This window comes from Sus scrofa, chromosome 5, assembly GCF_000003025.6.
Source record: "Sus scrofa isolate TJ Tabasco breed Duroc chromosome 5, Sscrofa11.1, whole genome shotgun sequence".
NCBI lineage: Eukaryota > Metazoa > Chordata > Mammalia > Artiodactyla > Suidae > Sus > Sus scrofa.
In genome coordinates, this window is record NC_010447.5 from 19,587,141 (window position 1) to 19,611,467 (window position 24,327).

Consider the following 24,327-nt stretch of genomic DNA (forward strand, 5'->3'; position numbering starts at 1 on the left):
TGGGACCAGATCCGGTGGGGCTGGGTGATGGGCAGAGGAGTCAAGCCCTTTTTCCACCCCTTCCATCATCTCTTTCATTTAAGGGAGCCCCCCCAGACTAATTCCACAGTTGCTGGGGATCAGACTCCTAGCTCCCAGTGGAAAGATGCTGCAAGAAACCCAGGCATTTCCCACCCACCAAGTGGTCTGGTTCCAGGAAGCGTCTGGAAAAGAGTGGGGCTAGGAGAAATTCCAGCCGTGGTCAGTGGGGGCACCGGGCCGGGTTTATTGCACTTGCAACAGAGTTTAAATAAGTCCCCGGTGTCCGGAGCCGAGGTGAGGGGAGGGTTGGGCAGGGAGAGGAGGGGCAGCGTCAGTGCAGCTGGCGGGCAGAACCCAAATCCTACAGGCCCGGGACGGCGGGCTCCCCCTTTCTCCGGGAGACTGGGAGGGCCTGCCTCTGGCCAGGGTTAAGGTTCCAGATCTGTTGCCATCACAGCCCCTTCAGGGTCCTGGGCAATTGCTGACTTCTCCTGAGTCAGAAGTGGATTGGGCCTCCAGGCCCAGGTGTGGAGCAGGCTCAGATGTAGTCCTGGTTCTGCCTACTTAGGTTACCAATGTCTGAGTCTGGGGCCCAGATCAACCCCAGGTTCGATCTGGCCCTTTTAGAGTTCCCCTTGGAGTGGTTCTGGGCCAGCGTCGAATCTGCTGTGGGATCTGTCCTGAGCTGGGCCTGGGGCACCATCCACGGTTAGTGTTCCTTGTTGGCCCACCAGGGTGGGGGCTGTCCAGAGCTGCCATGTCTCGCTCCCCAGGTCCCAGGTTCTTAGCTGGGGGCATCCTGCGGATCTCTGGCAAGACTGAGGACAGATCTTTGCAGGCTGGAGCTGGACGGGAAGTCCTGGTGGCACATGTGGGCCAGAGAACTGGGATTGGATCTCCCAGTTCTGGTTCCAAGTTGTTTTCTGGAAACTCTCCAAAATGCAAAGGCTGCAGGGAGGCTGGGGCCTCTGTCCCTGGATCTGAGTCCCCCATCCATGAGGAGGGCGTGTGTAAACGAGGGTCCTTCACAGTGCATGGGGGGAGGGGATCCCCAGCTCCTCACCTCCCGGCTCTGGCCCTTCAAGTATGTCTCCGGGCTGGGGAGAGGAGCTTCTCCCTGGCCCTCAGCACCTTCAGGAAGCGCCCAGCCTCCTCCCTGTCAGTAGACTGAGGGTGGGGGGACTGGGCCTTCAGGATCGGGAGTCTGGGATCGGGAGGACTCAGGCATCAGAGGTGGCTGGAGGCTTGAGCTGAGCTTTTTCCATGGCGGTGCCGTATGGGAGGGAGCGTTTGAAGAATCCGAGCTAAGGAGGGGAAAAGGAGGGGGAGTTGAGATACTCTGGTTCCCACTTCTCCCCAGATCTTATCCCAAGAGGGGATGGAGGTGACTTCAGTGCTGCCAAGCTCTCCATCTTACAAAAGGGGCCCAAATTCAGCCTGCTAAAACCGCCTCTCCAACAGGCGGACTAGGCCAGGAGGGCTAAAGTTGGGGCTGCTTTGGTGCCATAAAAATGCCCCAGCTAAGCCAGGGATGGCAAACAGGCTTGCAGTCAAGTTTTAAGTCTCACTGCCTATTAGTGAAAAGGATTCTGAGGCTACTTCTAGGGTATGATCATGGGGTTCTGGAAGAAGTGACAGCACAAATGCCGTAGGCTGGCCACCTGTGAGTAACACTGAGTTTGAAAGTATGGGCAAACTTAGCAGCTTGAGTCAAGAGAACTCTTTCTAAGCCAGGGGCCGTAGAATGAAGGAAAATCCTAAAGGCAGTGTCAGGATGGGATGTGCGTGGCCAGGGAGAGGTGGGGGCATGTGGCTGGAGAACCGATCTGGAGGCAGATGTTTGGGACTGGGCTGGGTCAGGAGCAGAACCTGGTGAGAGAGTGGCCAAGTCGGGTGGGATGTAGCTGACCTTGTAGAGGATATAGATGAGCAGACCCAGGAGCAGGAGGCCCACGAGGATGGCTAGGATAATGATCCACAGCGGGACGCCGTGGCTGCCTTCTGCCTTGATCCACTGCACGGCTGTGGCCACCTGGGGAGCAAGCCAGGAGAGGTCACTGAAAAGCCATTAGTTCTTCCTGCCCTACTTGCCAGTGGACCTAGACCCACCTCTCCCCTGCCATCTTGGGCGAACAGAATTCTGAACTTCAAAATTCAAATTCCTAAAATGTCCCTTACTTTGGGGCCTCCACCCCTGCTAATCCCCTCTCCCCAGAGAACCTTCCTTTCCTGACTAGTTAGCCTGGTAGATCCGATTTATTCTTCAGGTCTCGTTTCAACATCTCTTCCTCCAGGAAGCCTTTCCTGACTCTACACACTTGTGTTCAAGCGTCCCTATGATGTATTCCCATAAACACGTGGGCACTGGTCACACTAGGTTCTCCCTGCCCTGTCTATCTTGCTGATCATTGTATCCCAGGACCTAGCATGTGCCTGGCACATAGTAGAAGCTCAATAAATATTCATGACCATAATTAGGCCGGCCCCTGTCACATCCCAGGCCTAGCACTCTACCTCCCTGGGCCCAGACCTCTGGCCCCAGACTCACCTGAAGTTCCTTTTGGGGAAGCTGCCGAGGCAGGATTCTGTAGGGCATCTTCAGGGCTTGGTACACAGCTTCACACTGCAGGCTAAATGGCTGGTGCTCCCGCTGTGGGTGGGAGAAAGTGTTATGGGCAGCCCCTCTTGCCATCCAGAGGATATAGGGCTCCCCATGGTCTGGCCCAGGTTATGATTTTTCCCTATTCTGGACTCATTCGCTCCTGAATCTCTCTCTATGCTTCTTATATGAGATGATAAATGTGTGACCGAATAGTTATAACTGAATAATTTATAATAACAGTATGCTCAATAAAAAAAAAAATTTTTTTTTTGAATCATTCATGTGGGTTAAGCACCCAGGACAATGCCTGGCCCAAAGGGTGCCCTTAATAAATGACTGCTCTTTACTGTTCCTACATCTGCTTGCCTCTCCACGACGGATTCATATTCCCCCTCGGTTTTTCTATCATTCTCTGCCCCCTGGTGTTGGTTTTCAACCCTCCCTACTCTGAATGGGCCAGGAAAAGGAAGCTGTCGGTCACCAGTATGGCCACTAGGTGGCGCCGAGAACACACAGCCCGGTCCAAACAAGGGTGAGGGAGGGGAACGGGACCGCCTGGGTCCCGGGTCAATAAAGGGAGTGTCCAGGGCCGTGGGGAAAGGGAAGGTCATTCCAGACAAGCCCGAAGGTCGGGGGTCAGGACTGAGGTGAGGCTCCCTCACCTGCAGGAAGGTCTTGGCCCAGACGCGGAAATGCAGTTGCAGGCTTCGGCTCTCTTGCCGATGGAGTGGCCCCAGCTCACAGCGCAGCCTGAAACATTCTGCCTCCGGGCATTTCTGGAAGAAAGCGCAGGCTTGAACCCGGTGCTCTGCCCTTCTGGTGGCTCTGAGGATCCACACAGGTACTGAACACTCGGGCCCAGGCCACATGCCAAGGACGACTTACCAGGATCTGAGGGCCCGAGGAGGCAGGGCTCCTGCTAGCAGCATCCCGTCTCTGCAGCCGGTGGTGCTGGGGACTCTCGGGATCCAGCTGGAAGAGGAAAGAGATGTTAGCAGCCTCTCCCACCTCATTACAGCGTCTAAGTCAGGCTGCAGCTGGGGGCCAGAGCAGCTTTGACCTGATCTTCCATCCGTGCAACTGACCACCTGCCATGGCGAGGCACCAAACTCAGCATTCAAACGGTGGAAACGAGTAGGACTAAGTCCCTGGAGCTTACAAGGAGGTGTCAAATAATTAGGGGCCCATCCCTGCCTTGGGGCCTTTGCCCTGGCTGTTCCCTCTGTCTGGAATGCTCTTCACAAACTGGTCTTTCATGCTTCAATTCACCTGTTCCCTCAAGAGATTTTCCCTGAAGACTCAACTTAGGCTCCTAGCTCCACCCCACCCCGGCAGGTTAGCCCTGTGCTTCTCAAAATTTGTTCCTCTCTCTTTTTAATTTTTTTTTTCATCTTTTTAGGTCCACACCTGCGGCATATGGAGGTTCCCAGGCCAGGGGTCAGATTGGAGCTGCAGCTGCTGGCTTACGCCACAGCCACAGAAATGCCAGGTCCAAACCGCACCTGCAACCTACACCACAGCTCACGGCAATGCTGGATCCTTAACCCACTGAGCGAGGCCAGAATTCGAACCTGGGACTTCATGGATACTAGTCAGACTCATTTCCATTGAGCCGCAAACGGGAACACCTCGCTCTCTTTTTAACTTTTATTGTCTAAGACCCTACACTAAAACATCAACTCTATGACAGTGGAGACCTTGTGAGTTTTGCTTGGTGCAATATTTCCTATGCCTACAACACTCATTTAATTTAAACGTCGTTGATGAGTAAATGAACATTACAACGGGCCCTGGGGCCCTGGGGCCCTGGGGAGGGGATCTGAAGGCTTTCTAGAGGAGGTGCCACTGAGCTGGGCCCTAGGAGTGTGCCAGGGCAAGAAGTAAGGGAAGGATACTTCGGGCAGAAAGACAGGGGTGCAGTGCATAAGTCTTTTTCCCTCCCAGGGCCTTAAGATATCCGAGGGCCTTCTGAACCCTTTCCAGGGGCCCAAGTCCTAGCTCAAGGCACATCCTTATTGGCTCTTCCAGACCCAGAGCAACCTTCCCAACCAACCCCCTCAGCCTTGGTCCCCTGACCCCCAGGCAGGTCTCCAGGCCCCTCACCTCCAGGCCCTGTGGGTTGAGGGGGTGACTCGTGGTGCAGTTGCTGAGTCCTGTGACCCTGGTCACATAGAGGAGCTGTCGACCTTCCAGAGCCTGGGGACAGCTGAGCTCCAGCACGCCCCGGCTAATGGAGCTGGGGCCCAGGTTGATGAGCTGAGGAGAGGCGAGTACAGTTATCGCGGGAAGGGAGGGCGTGATTCTGCCCTGCTGAGCCCCGGGTCCCATGGCCCACCCTTCCCGGCCTCGTGTTGCCATCTCAGGAGTGAGGGAGGAACTCACCGTGCAGGGATCCTCTCCAGCCAGCGCTCCGGGAGGCGGCTTCATCCTTTCCTTCTAAGCTCCTCGACTGGCCCGTCCCTCACACTGACCCTGCCCGGGCCTTTACCTCTCATTTCCCGCTGCTTCCCCTCTCCCCTGCGGTGGTCGGTCGGAGGCCATCTGTCCCTCATACTAGCTCCTCCCTCCTGTCACTCATTCTGGCCCCGCCCCCCACTCCCGTTGGCACCCTGGCCCTGGCGCTTCCCGGCTCTGTCCTTCCTCACCTCGTAGACGTGGTGGACGGCAGGACCCACATCCTCCTCCTCCTGAGGCGGGTCTCGGGGATGCCAGTCGCTCACGGGGAATATCACTGCTTCGGGCTTGGAGACCCTGAAGAGGAGGAGGGTTTAGAGGACAGAGCAGCCCATAGGCACCCTTTTCTAGAAATCTGCCTCCCCGCCCAGAGACGCCCCATTTTGCCTGGGCACTGACCCGTTTAGGGACACCTGGGCCTGAGCCTCCACCGAGAGCCGGAAGGAAACCACTTCGCTCTGCGAGTTGTTGAGATTCTTGCTGTGGGATGGAGGGGAGACTGAAGCGCCTTTGGGGCCCAGCCAGGAAGGAACCCGCTTGCACCAGACTCCTCCCCCACCCCACCCCTGCCACGCAGCCACAGCCTGGCCCCACCACGCACTCCCTACCTGAGGATTTGGAAGTCAAACTGGATGGTTTTCTTCGTGTCCCTAAGGTGAGGGACTGTGAACCGAAGGCCACTCCAGAGCTGGTGGGACAGGGAGGGAGGACAAGGGGGCCGTTAGACTGGGCATATGCCACCTCCCAATTGCAACCCTCCTTCCCGATGCCACAGCTCTGCTCTGGATGAGCCCGTCACTGTCCCGTCAGGTCCCCCCTCCTGTCCCAGACTTACACTGGCCCCCGCCTTCATGGGGTTGCCCAGGTCACACACCAGCAGGCGGCTCTGGTTCACAGCAAAGTAGTCACAGCTCAGGCTGGAGAAATTCTGGAGGTGAGGTGGGTGCAGGTAAGGCTTTGGTGTCCCGCTGGCAGGGTCTCCTCCCAAGCCCCGCCTGAGAGTCCCCTCTCACCCCTGGGTGTCTGACGAGTCCGGAGTACTCAGCCTCTGGAGGGGCCGTGACCCGAAGCTCTGCCTCGTAGGCGCCACCCTCACCCACATTCTGGGCATGGAAAGTGAGGTTCAGGGAGTTCTTGTCGCCCAGGTACACGTGGTTCTGATCCCTGGAGGGGACACACAAGGTCAGGGTCCTTGCGGGAATGAATCCCTTAACCAGGACGATGGGCCATGAGCATCATAATATAGTAACACTAGATACCATTCACTGAGTCCCGACACTATGGCAGGCACTGTGCTTGATGCTTTTTTTCGCTTTTTAGGGCTACACCGCGGCATATGGAGGTTCCCAGGGTAGGGGTCGAATCAGAACTGCAACCGCCAGCCTACACCATAGCCACAACCATACCAGATCCTTAACCCCCTGAGTGAGGCCAGGGATCGAACCCGCATCCTTGCGGATCCTAGTCAGGTTCATAGCCCGCTGAGCCACAAGGGAAACTCCTTGATGCTTTATATAGATCATTTCATTTCATCTTCCAAAAAGCCAGAGGCATAGATGCTGTCCTTCCCACTATCTGGATGAAGAAGCTGACGCTCAGCGAAGCTGAGTCATTTCCCAAGGTCAGGAGGTGAGCGAATACGTCCCTATTCTACTTTTTCATGTGCCAGGTGCCTCCAAGCTCCACGTGTCCTGTTATGAGACTTTGGCATCTGGAATCCTGCAGCTGGACGTCAGCCTTCACTTACCCAAACACTTCCAGCTGCAGGTCTGGCACACAGATATTGTCTTCTCCGCAGTCCAGCAGGATCTGAGCCTGGGGAGCAGGGCAGCCTTGAGGGGGGGTTGTGACCCCCTCCTGAGCTGTCGCCTCCCCCCTCCAGGGCCCCGCCCCCAGGAGCCCAGGCCCCTCTCCCCTGAGCCGGCGTCCCCACCCTGTCCTCACCTTGTCCTCTATGCGGCTCTTGCTCTGGTAATGTAGGACAGGCCGGAGGCCGTGGCTGTCCACAGGGGCTTGGGGGTCCAGGGAGAAGTTGAGAGCGATGTGAATTGGAGACAGTTTGTCTCGGAACTCTGACTCGTTCTGGGGCCAGGAGAGAGGGTTCAGAGTCAAGGGACACTGGGGACGTGGTGGCTCTGTTCCTCACCCTCTCACATCTCCCTTCGTCCCCCCAGGGCCCTCCAGAATTCAGGTGGCCAAACTCCACCTGAATGCTCATTGCTTCAGAGGCAGCCTGGTTCCCAGGGCCTCTGATGGAAAGGTCCCCTTCCCCTGCAAAGTCCCAAGCCCTTCACTGGAATCTCCCAGTCTCTTTCCCTTCAGGCGGGACCCCTGGTTCTATGTGGCCACCCTGCCCTCGGGGCCATACCCTGAGGTAGATCTTCATCTCTCTGCAGTCCTCCCGAGCCCCGTTCTGGATGAGCAGGGTCTGGGTCAGGGTGGCCTGTCGGGAGGCCAGGAACAGCACCCGCCGCACTCCTCCCTTCTGCTTCTGCCAGTCCAGCTGGAGCTCCACCGTGAAGCCTGCAGCCAGGTGCACATGTTAAGGAGGAGCTGCCTCTCCCTCCCAATCTACCCAGAGAGAAAAGAGGTCCCCGGGCGCCCCGCCCTGCCATTGCCTGTCCCAAGGCCCTGAGAGGGTCACGCAATCTCCCTCACCGATGGAGTCAGGAACGTGTTTTCCAGAAGCGTTGAGGCAGAAGCTGAGGTTGATGCTGGAGGAAGACCCAAAGGAAAGCTGGTGGGTCCAGCTGGAACAGGTACCCTGGCCTCCACCTGCCTCCCGGATAGACTCAGACTAGGACAGCCCCACTTGTCCCCTTCCACAGACCCGGTCTCCCTGCCCACTCCGGGCACAGATGAGGTACCCCAGACACCATTCCGCCATCGCCTGCCCTGCTCACCAAGCCACAGGGTTCCCCTCCAGGTTGCAGCTGCGCTCCTCTGGGTTGAACATGGCGGGAAAAATGCTGAGGGAGGCACTGGCAGACACGATGGGGCGACCTCTGCCAAGAGCGGACATGGGGTCAAAGAACTAAGACTCCCTGGAAACCTGAGCACAGGAAGCTGATGCCCAAGCCCCTGGATCCCGGTTTGTACACGTCCCCAAACTCGGCCCTCTTGAGAAATCCTCCAGTTCCCACTTCTCCCGGGTGGCCCCCTGCCCTTCATACCTGTACACCACAGCCTTGTCCACACCAAAGGACCCCACAATCAGATCTGCAAGAAGTCAAGAAACTACCCCTTACAGCAAGTCCCAAATCAGGATCATCCCCTCCTAACCCCTTCTAGTTTCATTGTTCAAGGAAGCTGGCGTGAGAGGACCGCGCCACCTGGTGGCAATACCCTAGAAGTGCACCCAGGAGCTTAAGAACGTGCATTAGAGGGGAAAGGGGGTCCGTGACGAGGGAATTCTAAGGTGAAAGGGGGCTCTGGCACAACTCACCAGGGTATCCGTTGCCATCCAGGTCTCGGCCTCCTCGAAGGGCCGAGCCAAAGAAGTCTGGCGTGTGGCCAGCTGCCCACAAGGGCTGCAGAACCTGGGAAGGCTTAGAGGCCAAGCCCTCTGGGCCCCCAGGAAATATAAACACTGCTCCCTGCCGGTTCTCCCCACCAAAGGTAGCCCCGATGGCTACATCTGCAAGACACATGGCACACACCAGTCAGTGGACGAGGAACCCGGGAGCCCAGATCTCTACCACCAGACCCCAGGACCTGGGATCCTATTTTCCCCATCTGTCATTCCCAGGATTCTTATCTCTTTAAGTCCCCAAATCTAGACATTGGAATTAACATTGACACACCTGGAGAAGTCACTGGGAGTCTTGGGTATCTATCTTTATTATTTTTTTTCTTTTTAGAGTTGCAGCCGTGGCATAGGGAGGTTCCCAGGCTAGGGGTCAAATTGGAGCAGTAACTGCTGCCCTACACTACAGTCATAGCAAAGCGGGATCTTGAGCCACATCTGCAACCTACACAGCTCACCACAATGCTGGATCCCCAACCCACTGAGCAAGGCCAGGGATGGAACTCGCATCATCATGGTCACTAGTCGGATTCGTTTCCTCTGCGCCACAATGGGAACTCCCGTGGGTTTCTATCTTATCTGTCACGCCCCTCCCACCCCTTTTGACTCAGCCCCCAACTCCCCCTTGTCACCTTGTGCCCCTGGTGCTTACCATTGTAGCCATCCTGGTCCAGGTCCCCCAGGGGGGTCAGGGAGCTGCCGAATCGGCCAAACTCATCGTGGCCAGTGAGGGTCCGGGCAGGTGCAGGCTCCATGCCCGCCGGGCTCTGCAGGTAGATGTAGACCCTGCCCACCTCCTGCGGCCGCCCATCGGCTGTCCGCTCCATGAGCAGGGGCGCCCCCACCAGCAAGTCATCCAGCCTGGGGGTACAGGAAACCCAGGCATCCTGAGACATTGCTTGCCACCTACCCAGAGCCACTCAATCCCAGATCCAGGAGACCCCAGGCTTCCTGGATCCCGGGCTCCCTGCCACCCAAGTGAGAGAGCTGAGGTTTCTGGTCTTTGGCTCTCAGCGCTCTCCTTGCCCCGAGCAGAGGGAATTCAGGCAGGGGAATCCAGAGAAAAATTCTCCTGCATTTTCTCTGTCTCTCCTACCCCTTGGATCTGGGGAGGGCACCGGGCTGTGCCCCCTTTCCATTACTCACCCGTCCCCATTGATGTCTGTGGCAGCCACTGCATAGCCAAAATAGGAGGCCATCTGGGGGGAAGAAGGGGTGCCAGTAGGTCAGAACTAGGGGGTCCATGGATGGGGTCATGTGGGGGGTGGGGTCAGGGACTCCAGGAAGCCCAGCTTATTGGCTCTGGGCCAGGGCTTGGTTGGCAGAGGACCAAGCTGGGTTGTTGTGGGGGGGTATGGGGGGGTGGCCTCACCTGTTCCCCTGAGAAGTTGTAGAGGGACCGGATGTCTGAGCCATTAAGGATGGTGACCTGGAGACGAGGAGATACACCTATTGGTTCCGGCTTCCCAGACCATCCCATAGGTGGAGGACAAATGGGTACAGGATACCCAGGGACAGGCGTTCCTTGGAGACACAGACCACTTGTCCCCTAATTCCCTCCTTTGCTTTGCCTCATATTCCCATCTCTACCCTGGGGAGTGCCATCCCAGGGCTGCTACGGAATTTTCCTCCATGTGGCCCATCAACTACCCTGACAGATTTCATACTCATCTGCCAGCTGTCCATGTCTGCCCCCTAGAACGTCAGATCAGTGAGGGAAGGAGCTTGGGTTTGCTCTTTGCCTTCTCCCTAGAGCCTAAAGTAGTGCTTCGTGAGCAGAAGACACTCAATAATTATTAGTGGAATGACTGAGGCCTCACTCCCCAGCCCTCTCAAACCACAAACAGGCCTGTCTCCCCCATGTCCCTCTTTAGTGATGAACCCTACCAGTCCCCCTGAAAATCTTTTTTTTTTTTTTTTTTTTGTCTTTTTGTCTTTTTTAGGGCTGCACCCATGGCATATAGAGATTTCTAGCTAGGGGTCCAATCGGAGCTATAGCTGCCAGCCTACACCACAGCCACAGCAACGCCAGATCCTTAACTCACTGAGCAGGGTCAGGGATCGAACCCCTGTCCTCATGGATGCTAGTCGGGTTCCTTAACCACTGAGCCACAAGGGGAACTCTCCCTGCCCCGAGAGAATCTTGATTCCTTGCTCTCCTCCCCACCCTGGCTGATGTCCCTTTGATGTGAGCCACACCCCCAGGACTTCTGGAGAGTCCCCTGGCTTCCCCCTGCTTTGGCCTCTCCCTTCCCCGACTGCAGCGGGACCCACTACACTAAGGCCAGTCTGTGAGGGCATCTCTGGCTTGGAAACACCATAGTGGTTCCCTGCAGCCACTGCCCTGTCTCAGCTTCTTGGCTGGTCCTCTGAAGCCCTGGAGAATCTGGCCCCAACCTGTCTGTTTTTGCCCAACCTATCCTTATTCTCATCATCCATCAGCCCATGAGTTGGCTAAACTGGCCTGAATTATTTTCCTTTCCCTCCGTGCCTTTTTTCTTTTTCTTTTTGTCTTTTTGCCTTTTCTAGGGCCGCTCCCTCGGCATATGGAGGTTCTCAGGCTAGGGGTCTAACCGGAGCCGTAGCCACCGGCCTATGCCAGCCAGCATCACAGCAACGCGGGATCTGAGCCGTGTCTGTGACCTACACCACAGCTCACGGCAACGCCAGATCGTTAACCAATGCCGGATCCTTAACCCACTGAGCAAGGCCAGGGATCGAACCCACAACTTCATGGTTCCTAGTCGGATTTGTTAACCAGTGAGCCACGATGGGAACTCCCCATGCCTTTTTTCATGCTCCTGCCTAGGATGGTGCCTCTCTTCATCTCTACTGATCCTTCATAGAACATTTTCTGATCCATCCATACCCTAGAAAGGGAGTTATTCCTTCTTCTAAACTACTATATCATCGTAGCCACTTTTCTGACATTTATCCTAGTGGAGAAAGGATGCCGACTTTGGAATAGGACAGACCTGGGGGTTTTTTTGGTCTTGCCCCCAGCATGTGGAAGTTTCCAGGCCAGGGACTGAACCTGTGCCACAGTAGTGACCTGAGCTGCCACTGCAGTGACAACGCTGAATCCTTAACCCACTGAGTGAGGCCAGGGATCAAACTTACATCCTCATGGAAAATGGTTGGGTTGTTGGGTTCATAACCCGCTAAGCCACAACAGGAACTTCTATTTTGTTTTGTTTTTTCGCAATTAAAAAAAAATTTTTTTCAAATGGCCGCAGGGGGAGTTACTGTTGTGGCTCAGTGGTTAACAAATCCGACTAGGATCCACGAGGTTGCAGATTCGATCGCTGGCCTTGCTCAGTGGGTTAAGGATCCAGCATTGCTGTGAGCTGTGGTGTAGCTCACAGATGTGGCTTGGATCCCATGTTGCTGTGGCTCTGGCATAGGCTGGCAGCTGCAGCTCCAATTAGACCGCTAGCCTGGGAACCTCCATATGCCCCCAGGTGCAGCCCTAGAAAAGACAAAAAACAAAAACAAAAGCAAAAACAAATGGCCACAGGGGCAGCATGCGGAAATTCCCAAGACAGGGGTCAAACCCACAGCCCCAGACAATGCCGGATCCTTAACCTGCTAAGCCACCAGGGAACTCCCAGGTCTGGTTTTAAATCTCTATCCAGCCACTTACTAACTGGGTGATCTTAATTTACTTGGTCTCTTAGAGCCATAGCTTTGTCATGTGTAAAACGTGAACGGTAATATCTATCCCGATAAGCTTGTTGTGAGGAAGAGAAATCATGAGTGGACAGGACCTGATGTGCTGAGGGGCTCGTGAATAGGGGCTGCATGTTAGATTACAATCTCATGGATGTCTTATCTTCCACGCTTGATTAGAAGCACCTTATGAGACAGGGTATGATGTCTTATTCATTTTCTTATCTCTTACCTTGCCTTAATAAATGTTGGTAATTGAATGACATTCTTATCTATGTCCTTTTGAAAGCACTTGTCATGGTCTAATTATAACAACTACAGTTGTACACTGCCTAACAGTTCATGAAGTACCTTCACGTGCTTTATCTCACTTCATCCTTACAAGAGCCTTGTGAGGTCAGAGCTATTATTATCCCATTATATAGAGACGGATGAGGCTCAGAGAGGTTATGCAGACTCCAGGTTCTTATGGGATGTAGGGGGGTAGGAATGAATAACAGACTGATTCATCCAGAGTAAATGTCAGAACTTGAACACTGGTCTGACCCAAGAGCTGGTGTTCTGACCCACTTGTGTTTTGTTTGTTTGTTTGTTTGCTTTGTAAGGCTGCCCCCTCGCCAAATGGAGGTTCCCAGGGTAGGGGTTGAATTGGAGCTACAGCTGCCGGCCTACACCACAGCCACAGCTACGCCAGATCCGAGCTGTGTCTGTGACCCGCACCACAGCTCACAGCAATGCCAGATCCTTAACCCACTAAGCGAGGCCAGAGATTGAACCCACAGCCTCATGGTTCCTAGTCAGATTCGTTTCCGCGGTGCTGCGATAGGAACTCCTATGAGCCACTTTTTTTTTTGCCACACCTGAGCCACAGTAGTGACAAAGCTGAGGCCACCAAGGAACTCCCTGATCTTGTACACCCCCTGCAACTGTCATGCATGGTTTCGTGTGATCAGCCTGGGGAGGGGAACGGAGGGGAGGCGGAAGGGTTGGGCTGGGCCTTACATAACCGTAGGTGAGGTTCCCTTTGGGCACGCCAGCAACGAAGTCTGCAAAGGGAAGAGAAAGTTATAGACTAAGGGCAGGGAAGGGGAGCTTGCCAAACAGTTTCAGTTCCCATGGCCCTCGGTCCCAGGTCTCCAACCAGCCTTGGCCCCAGCCTGAGGACACACTCACCTTCTGTGTCATCGCCACTGAATTCACCCACAGCCACAGAGTATCCTAGGGGACAGGGTGGGCAGATATTAGTATTCCTGTTTTGGGGACCCGTCTTCCCTGGACCATCCTCAATCCCTTCCCCACCCCTACTGGGCCTTCATTGGCATAGAGGGCAGGGGGCAGTAGGAGAAGGGAAGCGAGGGGCGAGCGATGACAGGGCCCCAGAAGTTCTCCCCCTATAGCTCCCAAGCCCTGGTAGCTCACCCAGGTAGCTGTCATCGTAAATGGAACTAGCCTGGCGAGTCTGCAGCTGCCCCTGAACCGGGTTGATCAGGTACTCGGGATAATAGGATTCTGAAATCTGCTCCTGGGTGGCCGACAGGATCTGGCCTGGGGAAGGAGATGAGGAGGGGATGGCCGGAGGAAGAGGTAGCAGGAAGGGGGACCCTGGGGGCTGACTGGGTAGGACTTCCGAAGTCTGGTTCAAGGAAGGAAGCTCGTGGAGGATGGTGGGAGAGGATGGGTTAGTCTCAGGAAAGGGACAGAAGAGCTGGGGCGGGGCCGGAGGAGGGAGGGATGGTGACCTCTAGCTGGGAGAGGGATGAGAGGCTGGGCAAGGAGGACAAAAGGATAGTGATGGGCAGTCTCACCTTGCCAGAAATAGCTTCCCGGTCCACCCAGGACCACACGCCCGGTCTGTGGGGGGGGAAGGTGAGTTCACATCTGGCCCTGATTCCCCACGTGTCCACCACCCACAGCCCCTTTCCTCCCAGATCACCCTCTCACCTTGGTGAACTCGGCACTGAAGCCCCCTTGGCAGTAGCCCTGTCCTGCCGCCGAGCTGAAATCTGCGAGGGGAGAAGGTGGTGGAAGGAGCTCAGATGGGTCAGGCAGCAAAGGACAGGGAGCTTGGGGAGGAGGTGGGAGAGGGGACCAAAAAAGGACCTCCCTGGACCAGACAGTGAGCATCAAGGCTAATGGGGGCAGAGCTGTGGGGACTCACAGAGGAGACAGGGGAGGGGCACCGGCCCTCTCTTGTCCTACCTGAGCGGCAGGGTGCATATTCCAGAATCCGGGTGAAGTTGTCTGTGGAGAGGTAGCAGGTGCCCACGGGATCATTCAGCGGCTCCTTCTCGGTGCGCCAACTGTAGAGGGGAGCACAGGCCTGGGAGGGCACAGGAGGAGGGGGCTCCAGGTTTAGTTCAACTGGGCCTCTCCTCCCTCCCTCCACCCCCCCACCGTGCTCCCCTATCATCAACCACTGTCCCTCTGAGCCCACTACGCCCCTGAGCCTGCTGGGCCCTCACCAAGATGGAGGAGCCATGGGCTCTAACCGTCGCTCCAAACCACTGCAAGGACTTGTATTCCACGGGCTCATCTCCCTCTAGGCTGGATGGCGAGGACTCCAGGATCCGAGAGCCTTGGGGGAGTGAGAAGGGGAGTCACGCCAGCCATGGGCAGCGGAGCCCTGGAGAAGCCCCTGCCCTCAGCCCAGGGACGCCCAAGAACTTGCAAGCCCTGAACCCACGACTCATAGGAGGGAAGGGTCTTTAAGCACTGGCTTGGTGTAGCCTGACTCACCCTCGCCTGCACACATGCATACATGCCCATGTGCATATATGCACACGCAGAACCTGGGGTTTCTAGAGTTGCTTTCCCCCGGTATGCCTGCCTCCTCACCTGGCTGGCACAAGGATGGGCACAAAGATGCTGGTGGTGAGATGGGGAAGAATGGATATTTCCCCAGAGGGCAACCCTCTGGCTGTACTTCCCTGTCTGTACCTGGGTCTGTCTCTTTAGCAGCACCTGTTCTATGTCCTTGACCCTTCTCCTGTCTCTGGATCTCTGCCTCCCATGTCTCTCTCTCTGTGTACATCTGTCTGTCTGGCTGTCTTTCTCCTCCCAAGCCCTCTCTAGGACAGCCTTTTCTATTCCTCTGCTTCTCATCTGCCTTTCAGGTTTTTTAAAAAATTCAGTCCCTTGAACAAGCTGACACTGCCCTCCCACCCCCCATGGTCTCCATCTTTTGAGGCTCACTTTTTTTGGTGCCCTCACCCTAGTTTATCTCTGGAGCCAGTCTGCTCAAGTTCATGTCCTCGTTCCACCATTTACTAGGTGTGAGATCTTAGACACACTACTTAACCTCTGTTTCTTCACCTATACAATGGGGATAATAATAGCTCAGGCCTCCGTTGAAAGGATGAAGTGCCTTAATGTATGCAAAGTGTTTACAGCGTTTGCCCAGTACATAGCAAGTGCTCTTGAAGTGTTAGCTATTATTATTGTTTATTTCTCGCCCATCTTCCTCCCATCCATCTCTGCATCTACTCCAGACCTTAAGCTCCTTGAGGGCGGTGGCTTCATCATGTTTCAATCCCCTGCAGCACCAGCAGAGCCTGGCATGCATTATCACTTAGTCAGGGCTTCGTTAAATGAATAGAAGAGTCTCTGAGACTCTCCTTGTCTTTGTGTTGCTGCCCTGGCTTCCCTGCGTTGTGGGTGATTCAGGGAAAATGAGAGCCACATGTTTCTGAATCATGCCCGCCCTCCTTGGGCTGGGCTGGACTGGGAACCGGGTGTGAGTGCCACGGGGAGCCGCTGCACCGCTGCTCCTGCTCGCTCGGAGCTAGAGTCCCAGAGTCCCGGAGCGCGAGGCCCTGGAACCGCTTGGGCTCCGCCTCTCGCTCCAAACCCTGCCCAGGCCCCGCCCTCCGCCGCAGTCCCACCCCTTCGTCCCGCCCTGAACCTCACCGACCTGCGGAGGGGGTTACCTTTGCTGTCGAACTCAATGGGGGTGCATGGTGCTGGGCTGGTGGCCCAGGGACAGAGGTAGACCGCACCGCCCTGCAGCACTCCCGGCTGGCTAGTGTTAGCCTTGGGTGCTCCCACCAGCACGCTGACCCTGCGGAGGGGAACCGAGAGGCGGTTCACGGGGTGGCGCGCGGGGGGGGGGGCTCCTAGCTTTCCTCATCTTCCCAGGCAGGAAGGACCCAGGCCCCTGGGCCAGGGGCTGGCTGGGGGGTGGGGTAGATGCCCCCCGGTTTGTATTTATATCTCAGAAGATGCCACACATGCCAGAGGCACAGGCTGGAGTCAGGCGGTCCCCATGTGCCGCTGTCACTAACATAGCCCCTCCCCTCTTCCCCGACTCTCGCCTCTCCCACCTTCCCCGTTATGAGAAGGAGGAGGCAGAATCAGTTCTGGGAAAAGGTGGGGACCAGAGGGCCTAGACCCCAGCTTCTCCATTTCCCTTAGGGACCTGCCAAGACTGGAGGCACAGCTTCTAGAAACCCAGGGTCCTCTTACCTAGTCTGGACCCTCTCCTCCCAAGCCAAAGCCCTTCTCTGGACAAGACTCTGGCGTCCAGCTGCCCAGCTGCCCAGCCCTGGGGTGTGTAGGAGGAAAATGTGAGTCTTGGAAATCAAGCAGGAGAAGTGGAGACAGGAGCTGGAGGATGGTGAAAACAGATTGTTCCTCTGGGCCTGGGCCTGCCCTCATCCGGGGCTCTGGTGGGACCTCCCCATCCTGGCTGGGTCTCTGTCTTAGCCTCTGAACGCCTTTCCCATCCACCATCCCAAGGAGTCTGAACTGGGGTTTTAGTTCTGGACACCGTGCCTTTGTTCCTCCTGAGATAATCAGGAGAAGGTTGCCTTTGCTGGGGTGGGGTGGGGGCGATGTAATGGGGTGGTCCGAGCTAAGGTCCTGGGCGATTTCCCTGCCTTTGGCTCTGCTTCCATCACTCTTGGGTCCCCAGCTCTCTGCGCAGCTGTCAACCCTCCGGACTTTCTCCTCCAGAGTCTCCCATGAGGACTGCATCTGGCAGCCAGGCAACTGGACCAGTGTCCCTGCCAGCCTTGGCCTCCGCTCTCCTCCATGTCTACCTCTGGCACTGCCTCTCCCTCTGTCCCTCTGGCCCTATGACTGCTTGCTCTCTTGGTTTTGGTTTCAAGGGCCTCTCTGTTGAGCTTAGATCTTGGGCATCTCTATCTCTGTTGGCTTCTGGCCCTTTTCAGATTCCAGTGCTCCCGGCACTTACCCCTTCCCCGATCCGTGGGTCCCTTCATCAACCAACCAGGAGTGCCCAAGTCGGGGTGACGGCAGAGGTCACAAAAGCGAGTGTGTGTGTGTGACAGGGGGACAGGACAGGAGACAGGATGGGTGACAACAACAGATGCATTGGGTAGGAGAGGGGTGAGAGGGGTGAGAGGGGTGGGGCCTGAGAGGCCTGGGAATGGGAGCACCAGAGGAAGCATCTGCAAGGGACTGAAGCCGGGAGTGAGGGCAGTCTAGCAGGGCCAGAGGATGAGGATGGAGAGAGAAGGCAGGCTCCAGAGGAGCAGGAGAAGCGGCTGGAGTGAGAGCTCCTGGAGTGATGGGGGTTGGGGTGCCAGCCTTGGTTACCCTGGGGACAGGAAATGTTTACTGCCTGTGGCTTCCTGGCTATTTCCAACCTCTCACTTCGCCATTTGTCTCCCACCCGCCTGCTGGGCCCCACCCCTCTCACTCAGGCAGTATATTCAGCTGGGGGATGGGAGCTAGTTACTCAAGGCACAGTGACCTGGTCAGCTGCCAGGCCTAGTAGGTGAGGTTGGTGGTGGGGAGAGATTGCATTGGTCCAGGGTTAGGGCAGGAGAGAGGGGTGCAACCCAGTGGTAGCAGGGTCTGCCCCAGAAAACAGTTACGGTACAGGAATTATGGGTCAGGGAGTTCCCTGGTGGCTTAGTGGGTTAAGGACCTGGCATTATCATTGCTGTGGTGAGGGTTCAGTCCCTGGCATTATCATTGCTGTGGTGAGGGTTCAGTCCCTGGCCTGGGAACTTCTGTATGAAGGTGCGGCCAAAAATAAAATTCAAAATTAAAAATAAAAAGAGAAGGAATTCTAGCTTAGGTCTTAGCTCAGTGTGGACTTGGGAATACTGTTTCACTCTTCACCTAGGTAAAGAGGTTGAACAGGTTATCTCAAAGTCTTCCAGAGCCCCGATATTCTTCCAGGAGAGCATAGGCTGCTAAGAGATCCTGCTCCCACCCCCAATTTTCACACCACTCCCTGCTCTTGGGGAGCAGCTGAGCCTGAGTGCTCCTGGGGTGGCCTGAGGGAGAAGCTTGGAGTTCCGTAGGGTGGGAAGTTGAGAGAGGGGCCTTACAAGGCTTATAAAGCCCACAAGCTCGTGGGCTGGGGGCACATGCTGGGGCTGTGGGAAGGTTCAGGGGATCTGGCGCGCAGATGAGGAACACAGATCCAGACCCAGACCTGCCCTGCGCCACCCATGGCTTGTTCATGAGGGTGCAGTGGCCCTTCCTTCCCAGCTCCCCCACGTCAGTCCAATAAATACTACCCTCCCTCACATGCCAAACAAGGAGCCCGGTGTCGGGGAAGACACATCTCCCAGCTTATCCTTCTTCTCCCCCTCCTAGTTCCTGCTTCCCAGATGCTGTAGCAGCTGGGCCCTACTAGGGATCCAAGACGGTAACAATGGAGCGTGCTTGAACTATTCTCAATATTTCGGAAAGCCTAACGGAAAGCATGCATATACCTGATAAGGCAGCCCAGGCTAATTAAAACTTCCAGTGTATTTGCTTTGGGCTGGAATTAGATCAACTCATGTGGGGAACCTGGTTATCTCATATTGGTCAGAAGCTCTGATTGGCAGCTACAGATGTCTTCTTGTTCTAATTTCTAGTTGATTAAAAAAAAAGAAAGAAAGAAAACAGGAAAAAGGAATTAATTATTCCTTCCTAAAGGCAGTTTTGCAGATAAAGGCTTCCAAAAGATAGAAACCAAGGGAAGAAATAATTGCCATAATTTGTTCTGAAGCCTCAGAACCCTGAAATTCTAGAGGTGGTTCTTGGAGACCCAGGCTGCCTCAGCTGGAAGGTACCATGGAGTTCACCCACTGGTTGGAAGGCTTTCTTGTCGATGCCTCAGGGCTGCCATAAGGAGAAACAGGAGGCCAGTTGGGTCCTGACACTCCTCCCCATCTTCTTTTAGAACAAGCTCTTTTCTGTTTTAAATAGAATGCCCTGGCAAGACAGCATTTGAATTTTGAAAGGCAAATAAATAAATATGCCATGAGCTGTGGTGTAGGTCGCAGATGGCTGGGATCCCGAGTTTCGGAGGCTGTGGTGTAGGCTGGCAGCTACAGCTCCGATTCCATCCCTAGCCTGGAAACTTCCATATGCCACTGGTGTGGCCCTGAAAAGCAGGAAAAAAAAAAAAAGCCACTACAGCAGATATTGACACAACATTGTAAATTAACTATAATAAAAAAATAAAAATACTGCTGACCTAATCCCACGTCCTCGTTATCCAGATGGGGAAACTAAATCCAGAGAAGTTAAGTAACATGGCCAGGGTCACTCAGAAGCCTTTCCAACATAAGCACCAGAAGCCAGGAATCCTGATACCTGGGCTAGTGTTCTGGGTCTGCCCTGTTGCCAATTTGTCCCTTCGTCTCCCCTCTGCTATCTCCTCAGCCAGGCTTCTGATTAACCAAGTTCCTGTTCAATACATGGTTACTGTTTGACTCTGTTGGCCTGACAAGCTGGGGGGGTGGAGAGTAGCAAGTGGGTGGGACTCAGCTCCTACAGGTCCTACAGCTGCCAGGGGCCAGGCCACAGGAGACACTGCTCTCTAGGGAAATGCCCGGCTGGCCGGAAAGGAAGCGTTGCCTCCACTTGTGGCAGTACCACAAGGGACCAAGGAGCTGGGCTAAGGCTGGGGCACCTTTCAAGCTCATGTCTTGGGCAAAGCAATACGCTCTGTCTGCCTAACGTAAGGAGTTTGGTCATGATCCCACAGAAAAAAGTGCTAGGAAAGTGCTAAGGAATGGGAGGGACTCTTACTACTGTCATTGCTATAAGCACATTTTATAAGCAAACAAGAAATGGGGAAAAAACTTAGACAAAGAACTAGGTGGTGGAGTTCTCTTGTGGTGGGTGTGGCAGGTTAAGGAGCCAGCACTGTCACTTCAGCAACCTGGGTCGCTGCTGTGGCATGGGTTCGATTTCTGGCCCCGGGAACTTCCACATGCCGTGGACGTGGCCAAACCAAACCAAACCCTAGGTGGTGTCCGAGGAGGGGAGAACCAGAAAGGAAAAGAGCGACCTTATAAAAATCATGCCTCCCACGTACTGATCACTTTCGAGGGACCAGGCACCTTTTATACACATATTTCATTTCGTTCTCAGACCAGTGTCTGATGATTCTTCTGAGAAGTCCAGGTGCCAAGATTTAAGTATTGAGGAGCTCACCCCAGGTCACACAAAGAACAAGGGAATGGTGGATGCACACCCAGCTCTGCCTGACTGCAAACCTGGCCCTTTCCTACTGTGAAACCTCTCGTGTGCTTATCCTGCCTCTGAGGCTGTTTCGGTTTCCACCTTGAGAGGTGAAGCAGGGGGCCCTGACCACCAAGGCCTCCCCTCTCTAGCCATGGCCCCAGGTGTGTGGCTATGTTTGTCCCCTGCAGGGAGGAGGGGGTTGAAAGCCCAGCTGTGGTGGAAGGGAGGTCACTGGGGAGGTGGAATGTTCCGAGCCCTACTCTAAGAGTGCATTGTAAAGAGAAAATGAGAGGGGGAGGTGTGCACGCTGGACACCTGGGTTCTCTAGGGACAGAGAGATAAGCAGAGGGGGAGGGGGAGGGGGAGGGGATGAGAATGCTGGGCCGTTTTAGAAAAGGGCTTTGGGGACCCTAGGATCAGGCCAGGGGCCAGAGAGACACCTAGGGAACCGGGTGTGTGTGGAAGTCCAGATGTTTTTGAGGAGTGTTTGAAAAGGGAGATGACACTCGTGTTAGGTGGCGGTTGGGGTGGGGTAAGAGGAAGTTTTAAGAGCCAGATAACTGGATATCCTGATGTGGGGGAAGATACCCTCCCCTTCCTCAGGTCTTCTCGACTCCATTAGGGTTGTGGTAAGCAGTTTGAGGGGGCCTGGGGGAGGCCAGGCCTGGCAGAGGCTCCAGGACAGGGTGATGCAATGGGGTTTGGGCAAGAGGCCAGAGGGGGTGGGGTGGGGGTTGGGTGGGGACCTTGACTAGCCCAGAACCAACAGCTGGGACCTAACTATCTTTCTTTTTTCCCATCCTTAAGTCCTTCAGACAAAGGAGAAATTCGCCCCCCCTCCCCAGTTGAATTACCTAGATTAACCCCTTTTCTCCAAAAGTGAAAGGAAATGAGTGGAGATCTGGCAGCTTTATCATGTGTAAAAACAGCTCCCCTCAGAGAGCGGTCCTATCAAATCCGGTACGAGGGGTTGGGGGGGGTGGGGACCAGTGGGGAGCTCAGAGCCCAGAGAGGAGGGGGAAGAGCCTCCAGTTATGGGTCCTGCATCAGGCACCTGGGAGTCCTGATCCCAGCCCAGGGGCAGCTTCCTTTCCCTCTTACTCCCCCTCCCCATATTTAAAAAACACCCTTGTTCTCCGGTTGCCTGGCTCATTTCCCCAAGTCTGTGGGCTCCCCATTTTCCTGGCACTCGGGGTCCGGTCTGCTTGTCACCCTGCTGAGCTGGGAATGAGGATTCTCCTTCGAGACCCCCGGGGCTCTGACGTCCTGTATTCTGATTCTCTTAGGCCCTACGAACTTGCGTCTCCCCAGCTTCCGACCCCAGCCCCAGAAGTCCCGGTCTCAGTTCAGCTCCAGCCGACAGGATACAGGAAATCAGCTTTTCCCTTCCTTCCAAGAGCTAGAGGGAAACCACCCACCCCCCTCCACGCGCGCACACACACCCCTCCCGACACATCCGAGCACCCGCCCCTTGGCTGAGCCAGCCCCCAGCCCCCCAGTACCAGGGTCCCGGGACTCTCCCCAGCTTCCCAGATCCTCTCGTCTGAATGGAGATGGGGGGTGGAGGGCGGAGTAGGAGACCGAGGAGAAAGTGGAGGGAGCCGCCGTCCCCCTCCCGGGTCTTTCCCGGTCAGAGTTGAAGGGGGGAGGGGAGGATGGGCCAGCCCCCATTTAACCTCCGGACCCCCCCCCCCGAGTCTCCGACTCCCTTCTTCCAATAAATACACAGCCCATTCTACTTCGATCCGTTCGCTCCCCGTTCCTCCTGGGGTTCTCCAGCGCTTCAAAAAGCCCTTCTTGGCCCCTGCGCCCCTTCTCCGTCCCCATCCACCTCCGGTCCCCGTCAGCTCAGGGATCTCAGCCAGAGACCCTCTGCTCTCCATTCACGCGCCCTCTTCTCTCTTGGCCCCAGACCCGTGCCTAGACTTCTCCAGCTTCCAGCTTCGTGTCCTCTCCCCACCCTACACGTGTCTCCCCGCTAATCGCTCTCAAACTCCTGGCTCCCCTCCATGCCGGCCACTGTCCCTTCCCAACTCCAGCGCGGGCCCCCAACTCCAGCGCGGGCCCCCAACTCCAGCTCTAGTCCTTCCAAACTCCGCCTCCCAAACTCTAGCCTCGGTCCCCTCCAGACTCCAGCCGCGCCCCCAGTCTCCAGGCGCCCCCCCACCTCCGGCCCCCGCCATCCTGCCGCCAACCCTCCTCAACTCACCCGTCTGTCCCCGGCCGGTAAAACTCCACCGAGAAGCCGAAGAAGGAGCCCGGGGGCCCAGAGAGCACTGCTGGGGCCTCCGCGTCTAAGTTGAAGCCCCCGACCCTGAGTGGCGGCGGCAGCAGCAGCAGCAGCAGCAGAGGCGGCGGCAGCAGCGGCAGCAGACGCGATCGGCGCCGGGGGCCCCAGCGCAGCTGCACAGCCTGGAGAGGGGACCCTGGCGTCCGGCTCCCCATAGCGCCCGCTCTTCCCTGTCCTGGGGCCACCGACCCGGAGCCGCTTCCTAAACCTCCCAGAGGCGAATGACTCAACGCGGGGAGGAGTTTGCCAAACTCCCGGCTGAGCCCTTCCCCCGCCTGCCGGGAGGGCGAGAGGGAGAGAATTCCCGTGGTCCCTGGAACGCTGAGCCCGCGCCCCCCACCCCGAAGGGGCGTGGGGGGGCCGCACCTCTCCACTTCCCTCGCCCCAGCCCCAGCTGGAGGCCGGTTGTCTGCACTGGGTCAGACTGGGCGGGTTTGGGCTCTTCCCCCCTCCTTCTCCCCGCTCCCCCCTCCTTCCTCCCGCCTCCTTTCCAGATGTACAACGTAAACGCTCGGAAAAGGAGTCGGAAAAAGGGAGCGGAGAATTTCCTAATGAGGAAAGGAATCACCTCTGGAGGGCGGAGGGAGTGTGTACATGTGTGTGGGGTCTCCCTCACTAATTCAGGGAGGAGACTTCGGTGTCTAAAGAGACAGACACTTCTGGCATCTGGCCAACTGGGATTCCCCCTTGCCTTCCGGGGCCACGGGGTGCCTGGGTTCCAGCCAGCCGGGTTTCGGACTAAGAGTTGAGGTGCAGAGTGCTCCCAGTCAGCCTGGGCTGATGCGGGACCTACCCTGGTTCCCCGAGTTCCACTCCCCACTCCCCTCTCCCCCAGCTGTTAGAATTGAAAACCCAGGAGTTTGGGGTTACTCACCAGGAGGATGCTGGTCCAGGCCTCCCCCTTTTTGGTTGTAGGATATGGAACTTCTGCTGAGTCCTTATCTAGAATCTGGAGTTGATCAGATCGGGTCAATCTTGGAGCTGACCAAGAACCTCGTAGTGGCAGGCAGGGGGTTGCTTTGGCCTCTCAGTGTCTGTCTTCTTGATCAAACTGGCCTGATTCCTACAAAGCTGGAGAATTGTGACAAGGGGTGGAGTGGGATGGGGTGGTGTCTTGCAGAAGGGCCCAACTTTTAGTTTATATTGTCTATAGGCTCTGGGAGCTGGAACCCAGGACCCCATTCCCCCTCGATTCCCTGTGGAGGTAGAGGAAGGGATTCTAGCAAGAGAAGGCAGTGACCCCTGCCCAGCCCTTCCCCCAGCTCTGGCTCTGCGTGATGAGATCACCTTTCAGGATTCTGGTCTTTATCTTAGTCTGGGGGAGGGGGA

General features: G+C 56.1%; 1 protein-coding gene across 2 annotated transcripts; it reads right to left on the reverse strand.

Moving 5' to 3' along the window:
* On the reverse strand, positions 221-23,440 carry ITGA5 (integrin subunit alpha 5). Of its 2 annotated transcripts, XM_001925252.7 has the most exons (30): positions 22,918-23,437; positions 16,199-16,329; positions 14,735-14,847; positions 14,472-14,592; positions 14,214-14,275; positions 14,078-14,123; positions 13,692-13,817; positions 13,446-13,490; positions 13,275-13,318; positions 9,976-10,032; positions 9,750-9,802; positions 9,256-9,464; positions 8,523-8,714; positions 8,251-8,296; positions 7,981-8,082; positions 7,736-7,791; positions 7,446-7,600; positions 7,022-7,159; positions 6,825-6,892; positions 6,091-6,241; positions 5,913-6,005; positions 5,686-5,765; positions 5,477-5,557; positions 5,269-5,374; positions 4,727-4,879; positions 3,509-3,595; positions 3,286-3,399; positions 2,570-2,671; positions 1,931-2,053; positions 221-1,325 (listed from the first exon to the last, which is right to left on the reverse strand). In XM_001925252.7, the coding sequence occupies exons 1-30, from the start codon at positions 23,151-23,153 to the stop codon at positions 1,242-1,244; spliced, it is 3,174 nt and encodes a 1,057-aa protein (XP_001925287.3). In that variant the 5' UTR covers positions 23,154-23,437; the 3' UTR covers positions 221-1,241. The 2 variants fall into 2 exon arrangements, 1 of the variants encoding a protein (XP_001925287.3); XR_002343970.1 differs by having other exon boundaries at positions 228-1,325; positions 2,570-3,399; positions 22,918-23,440.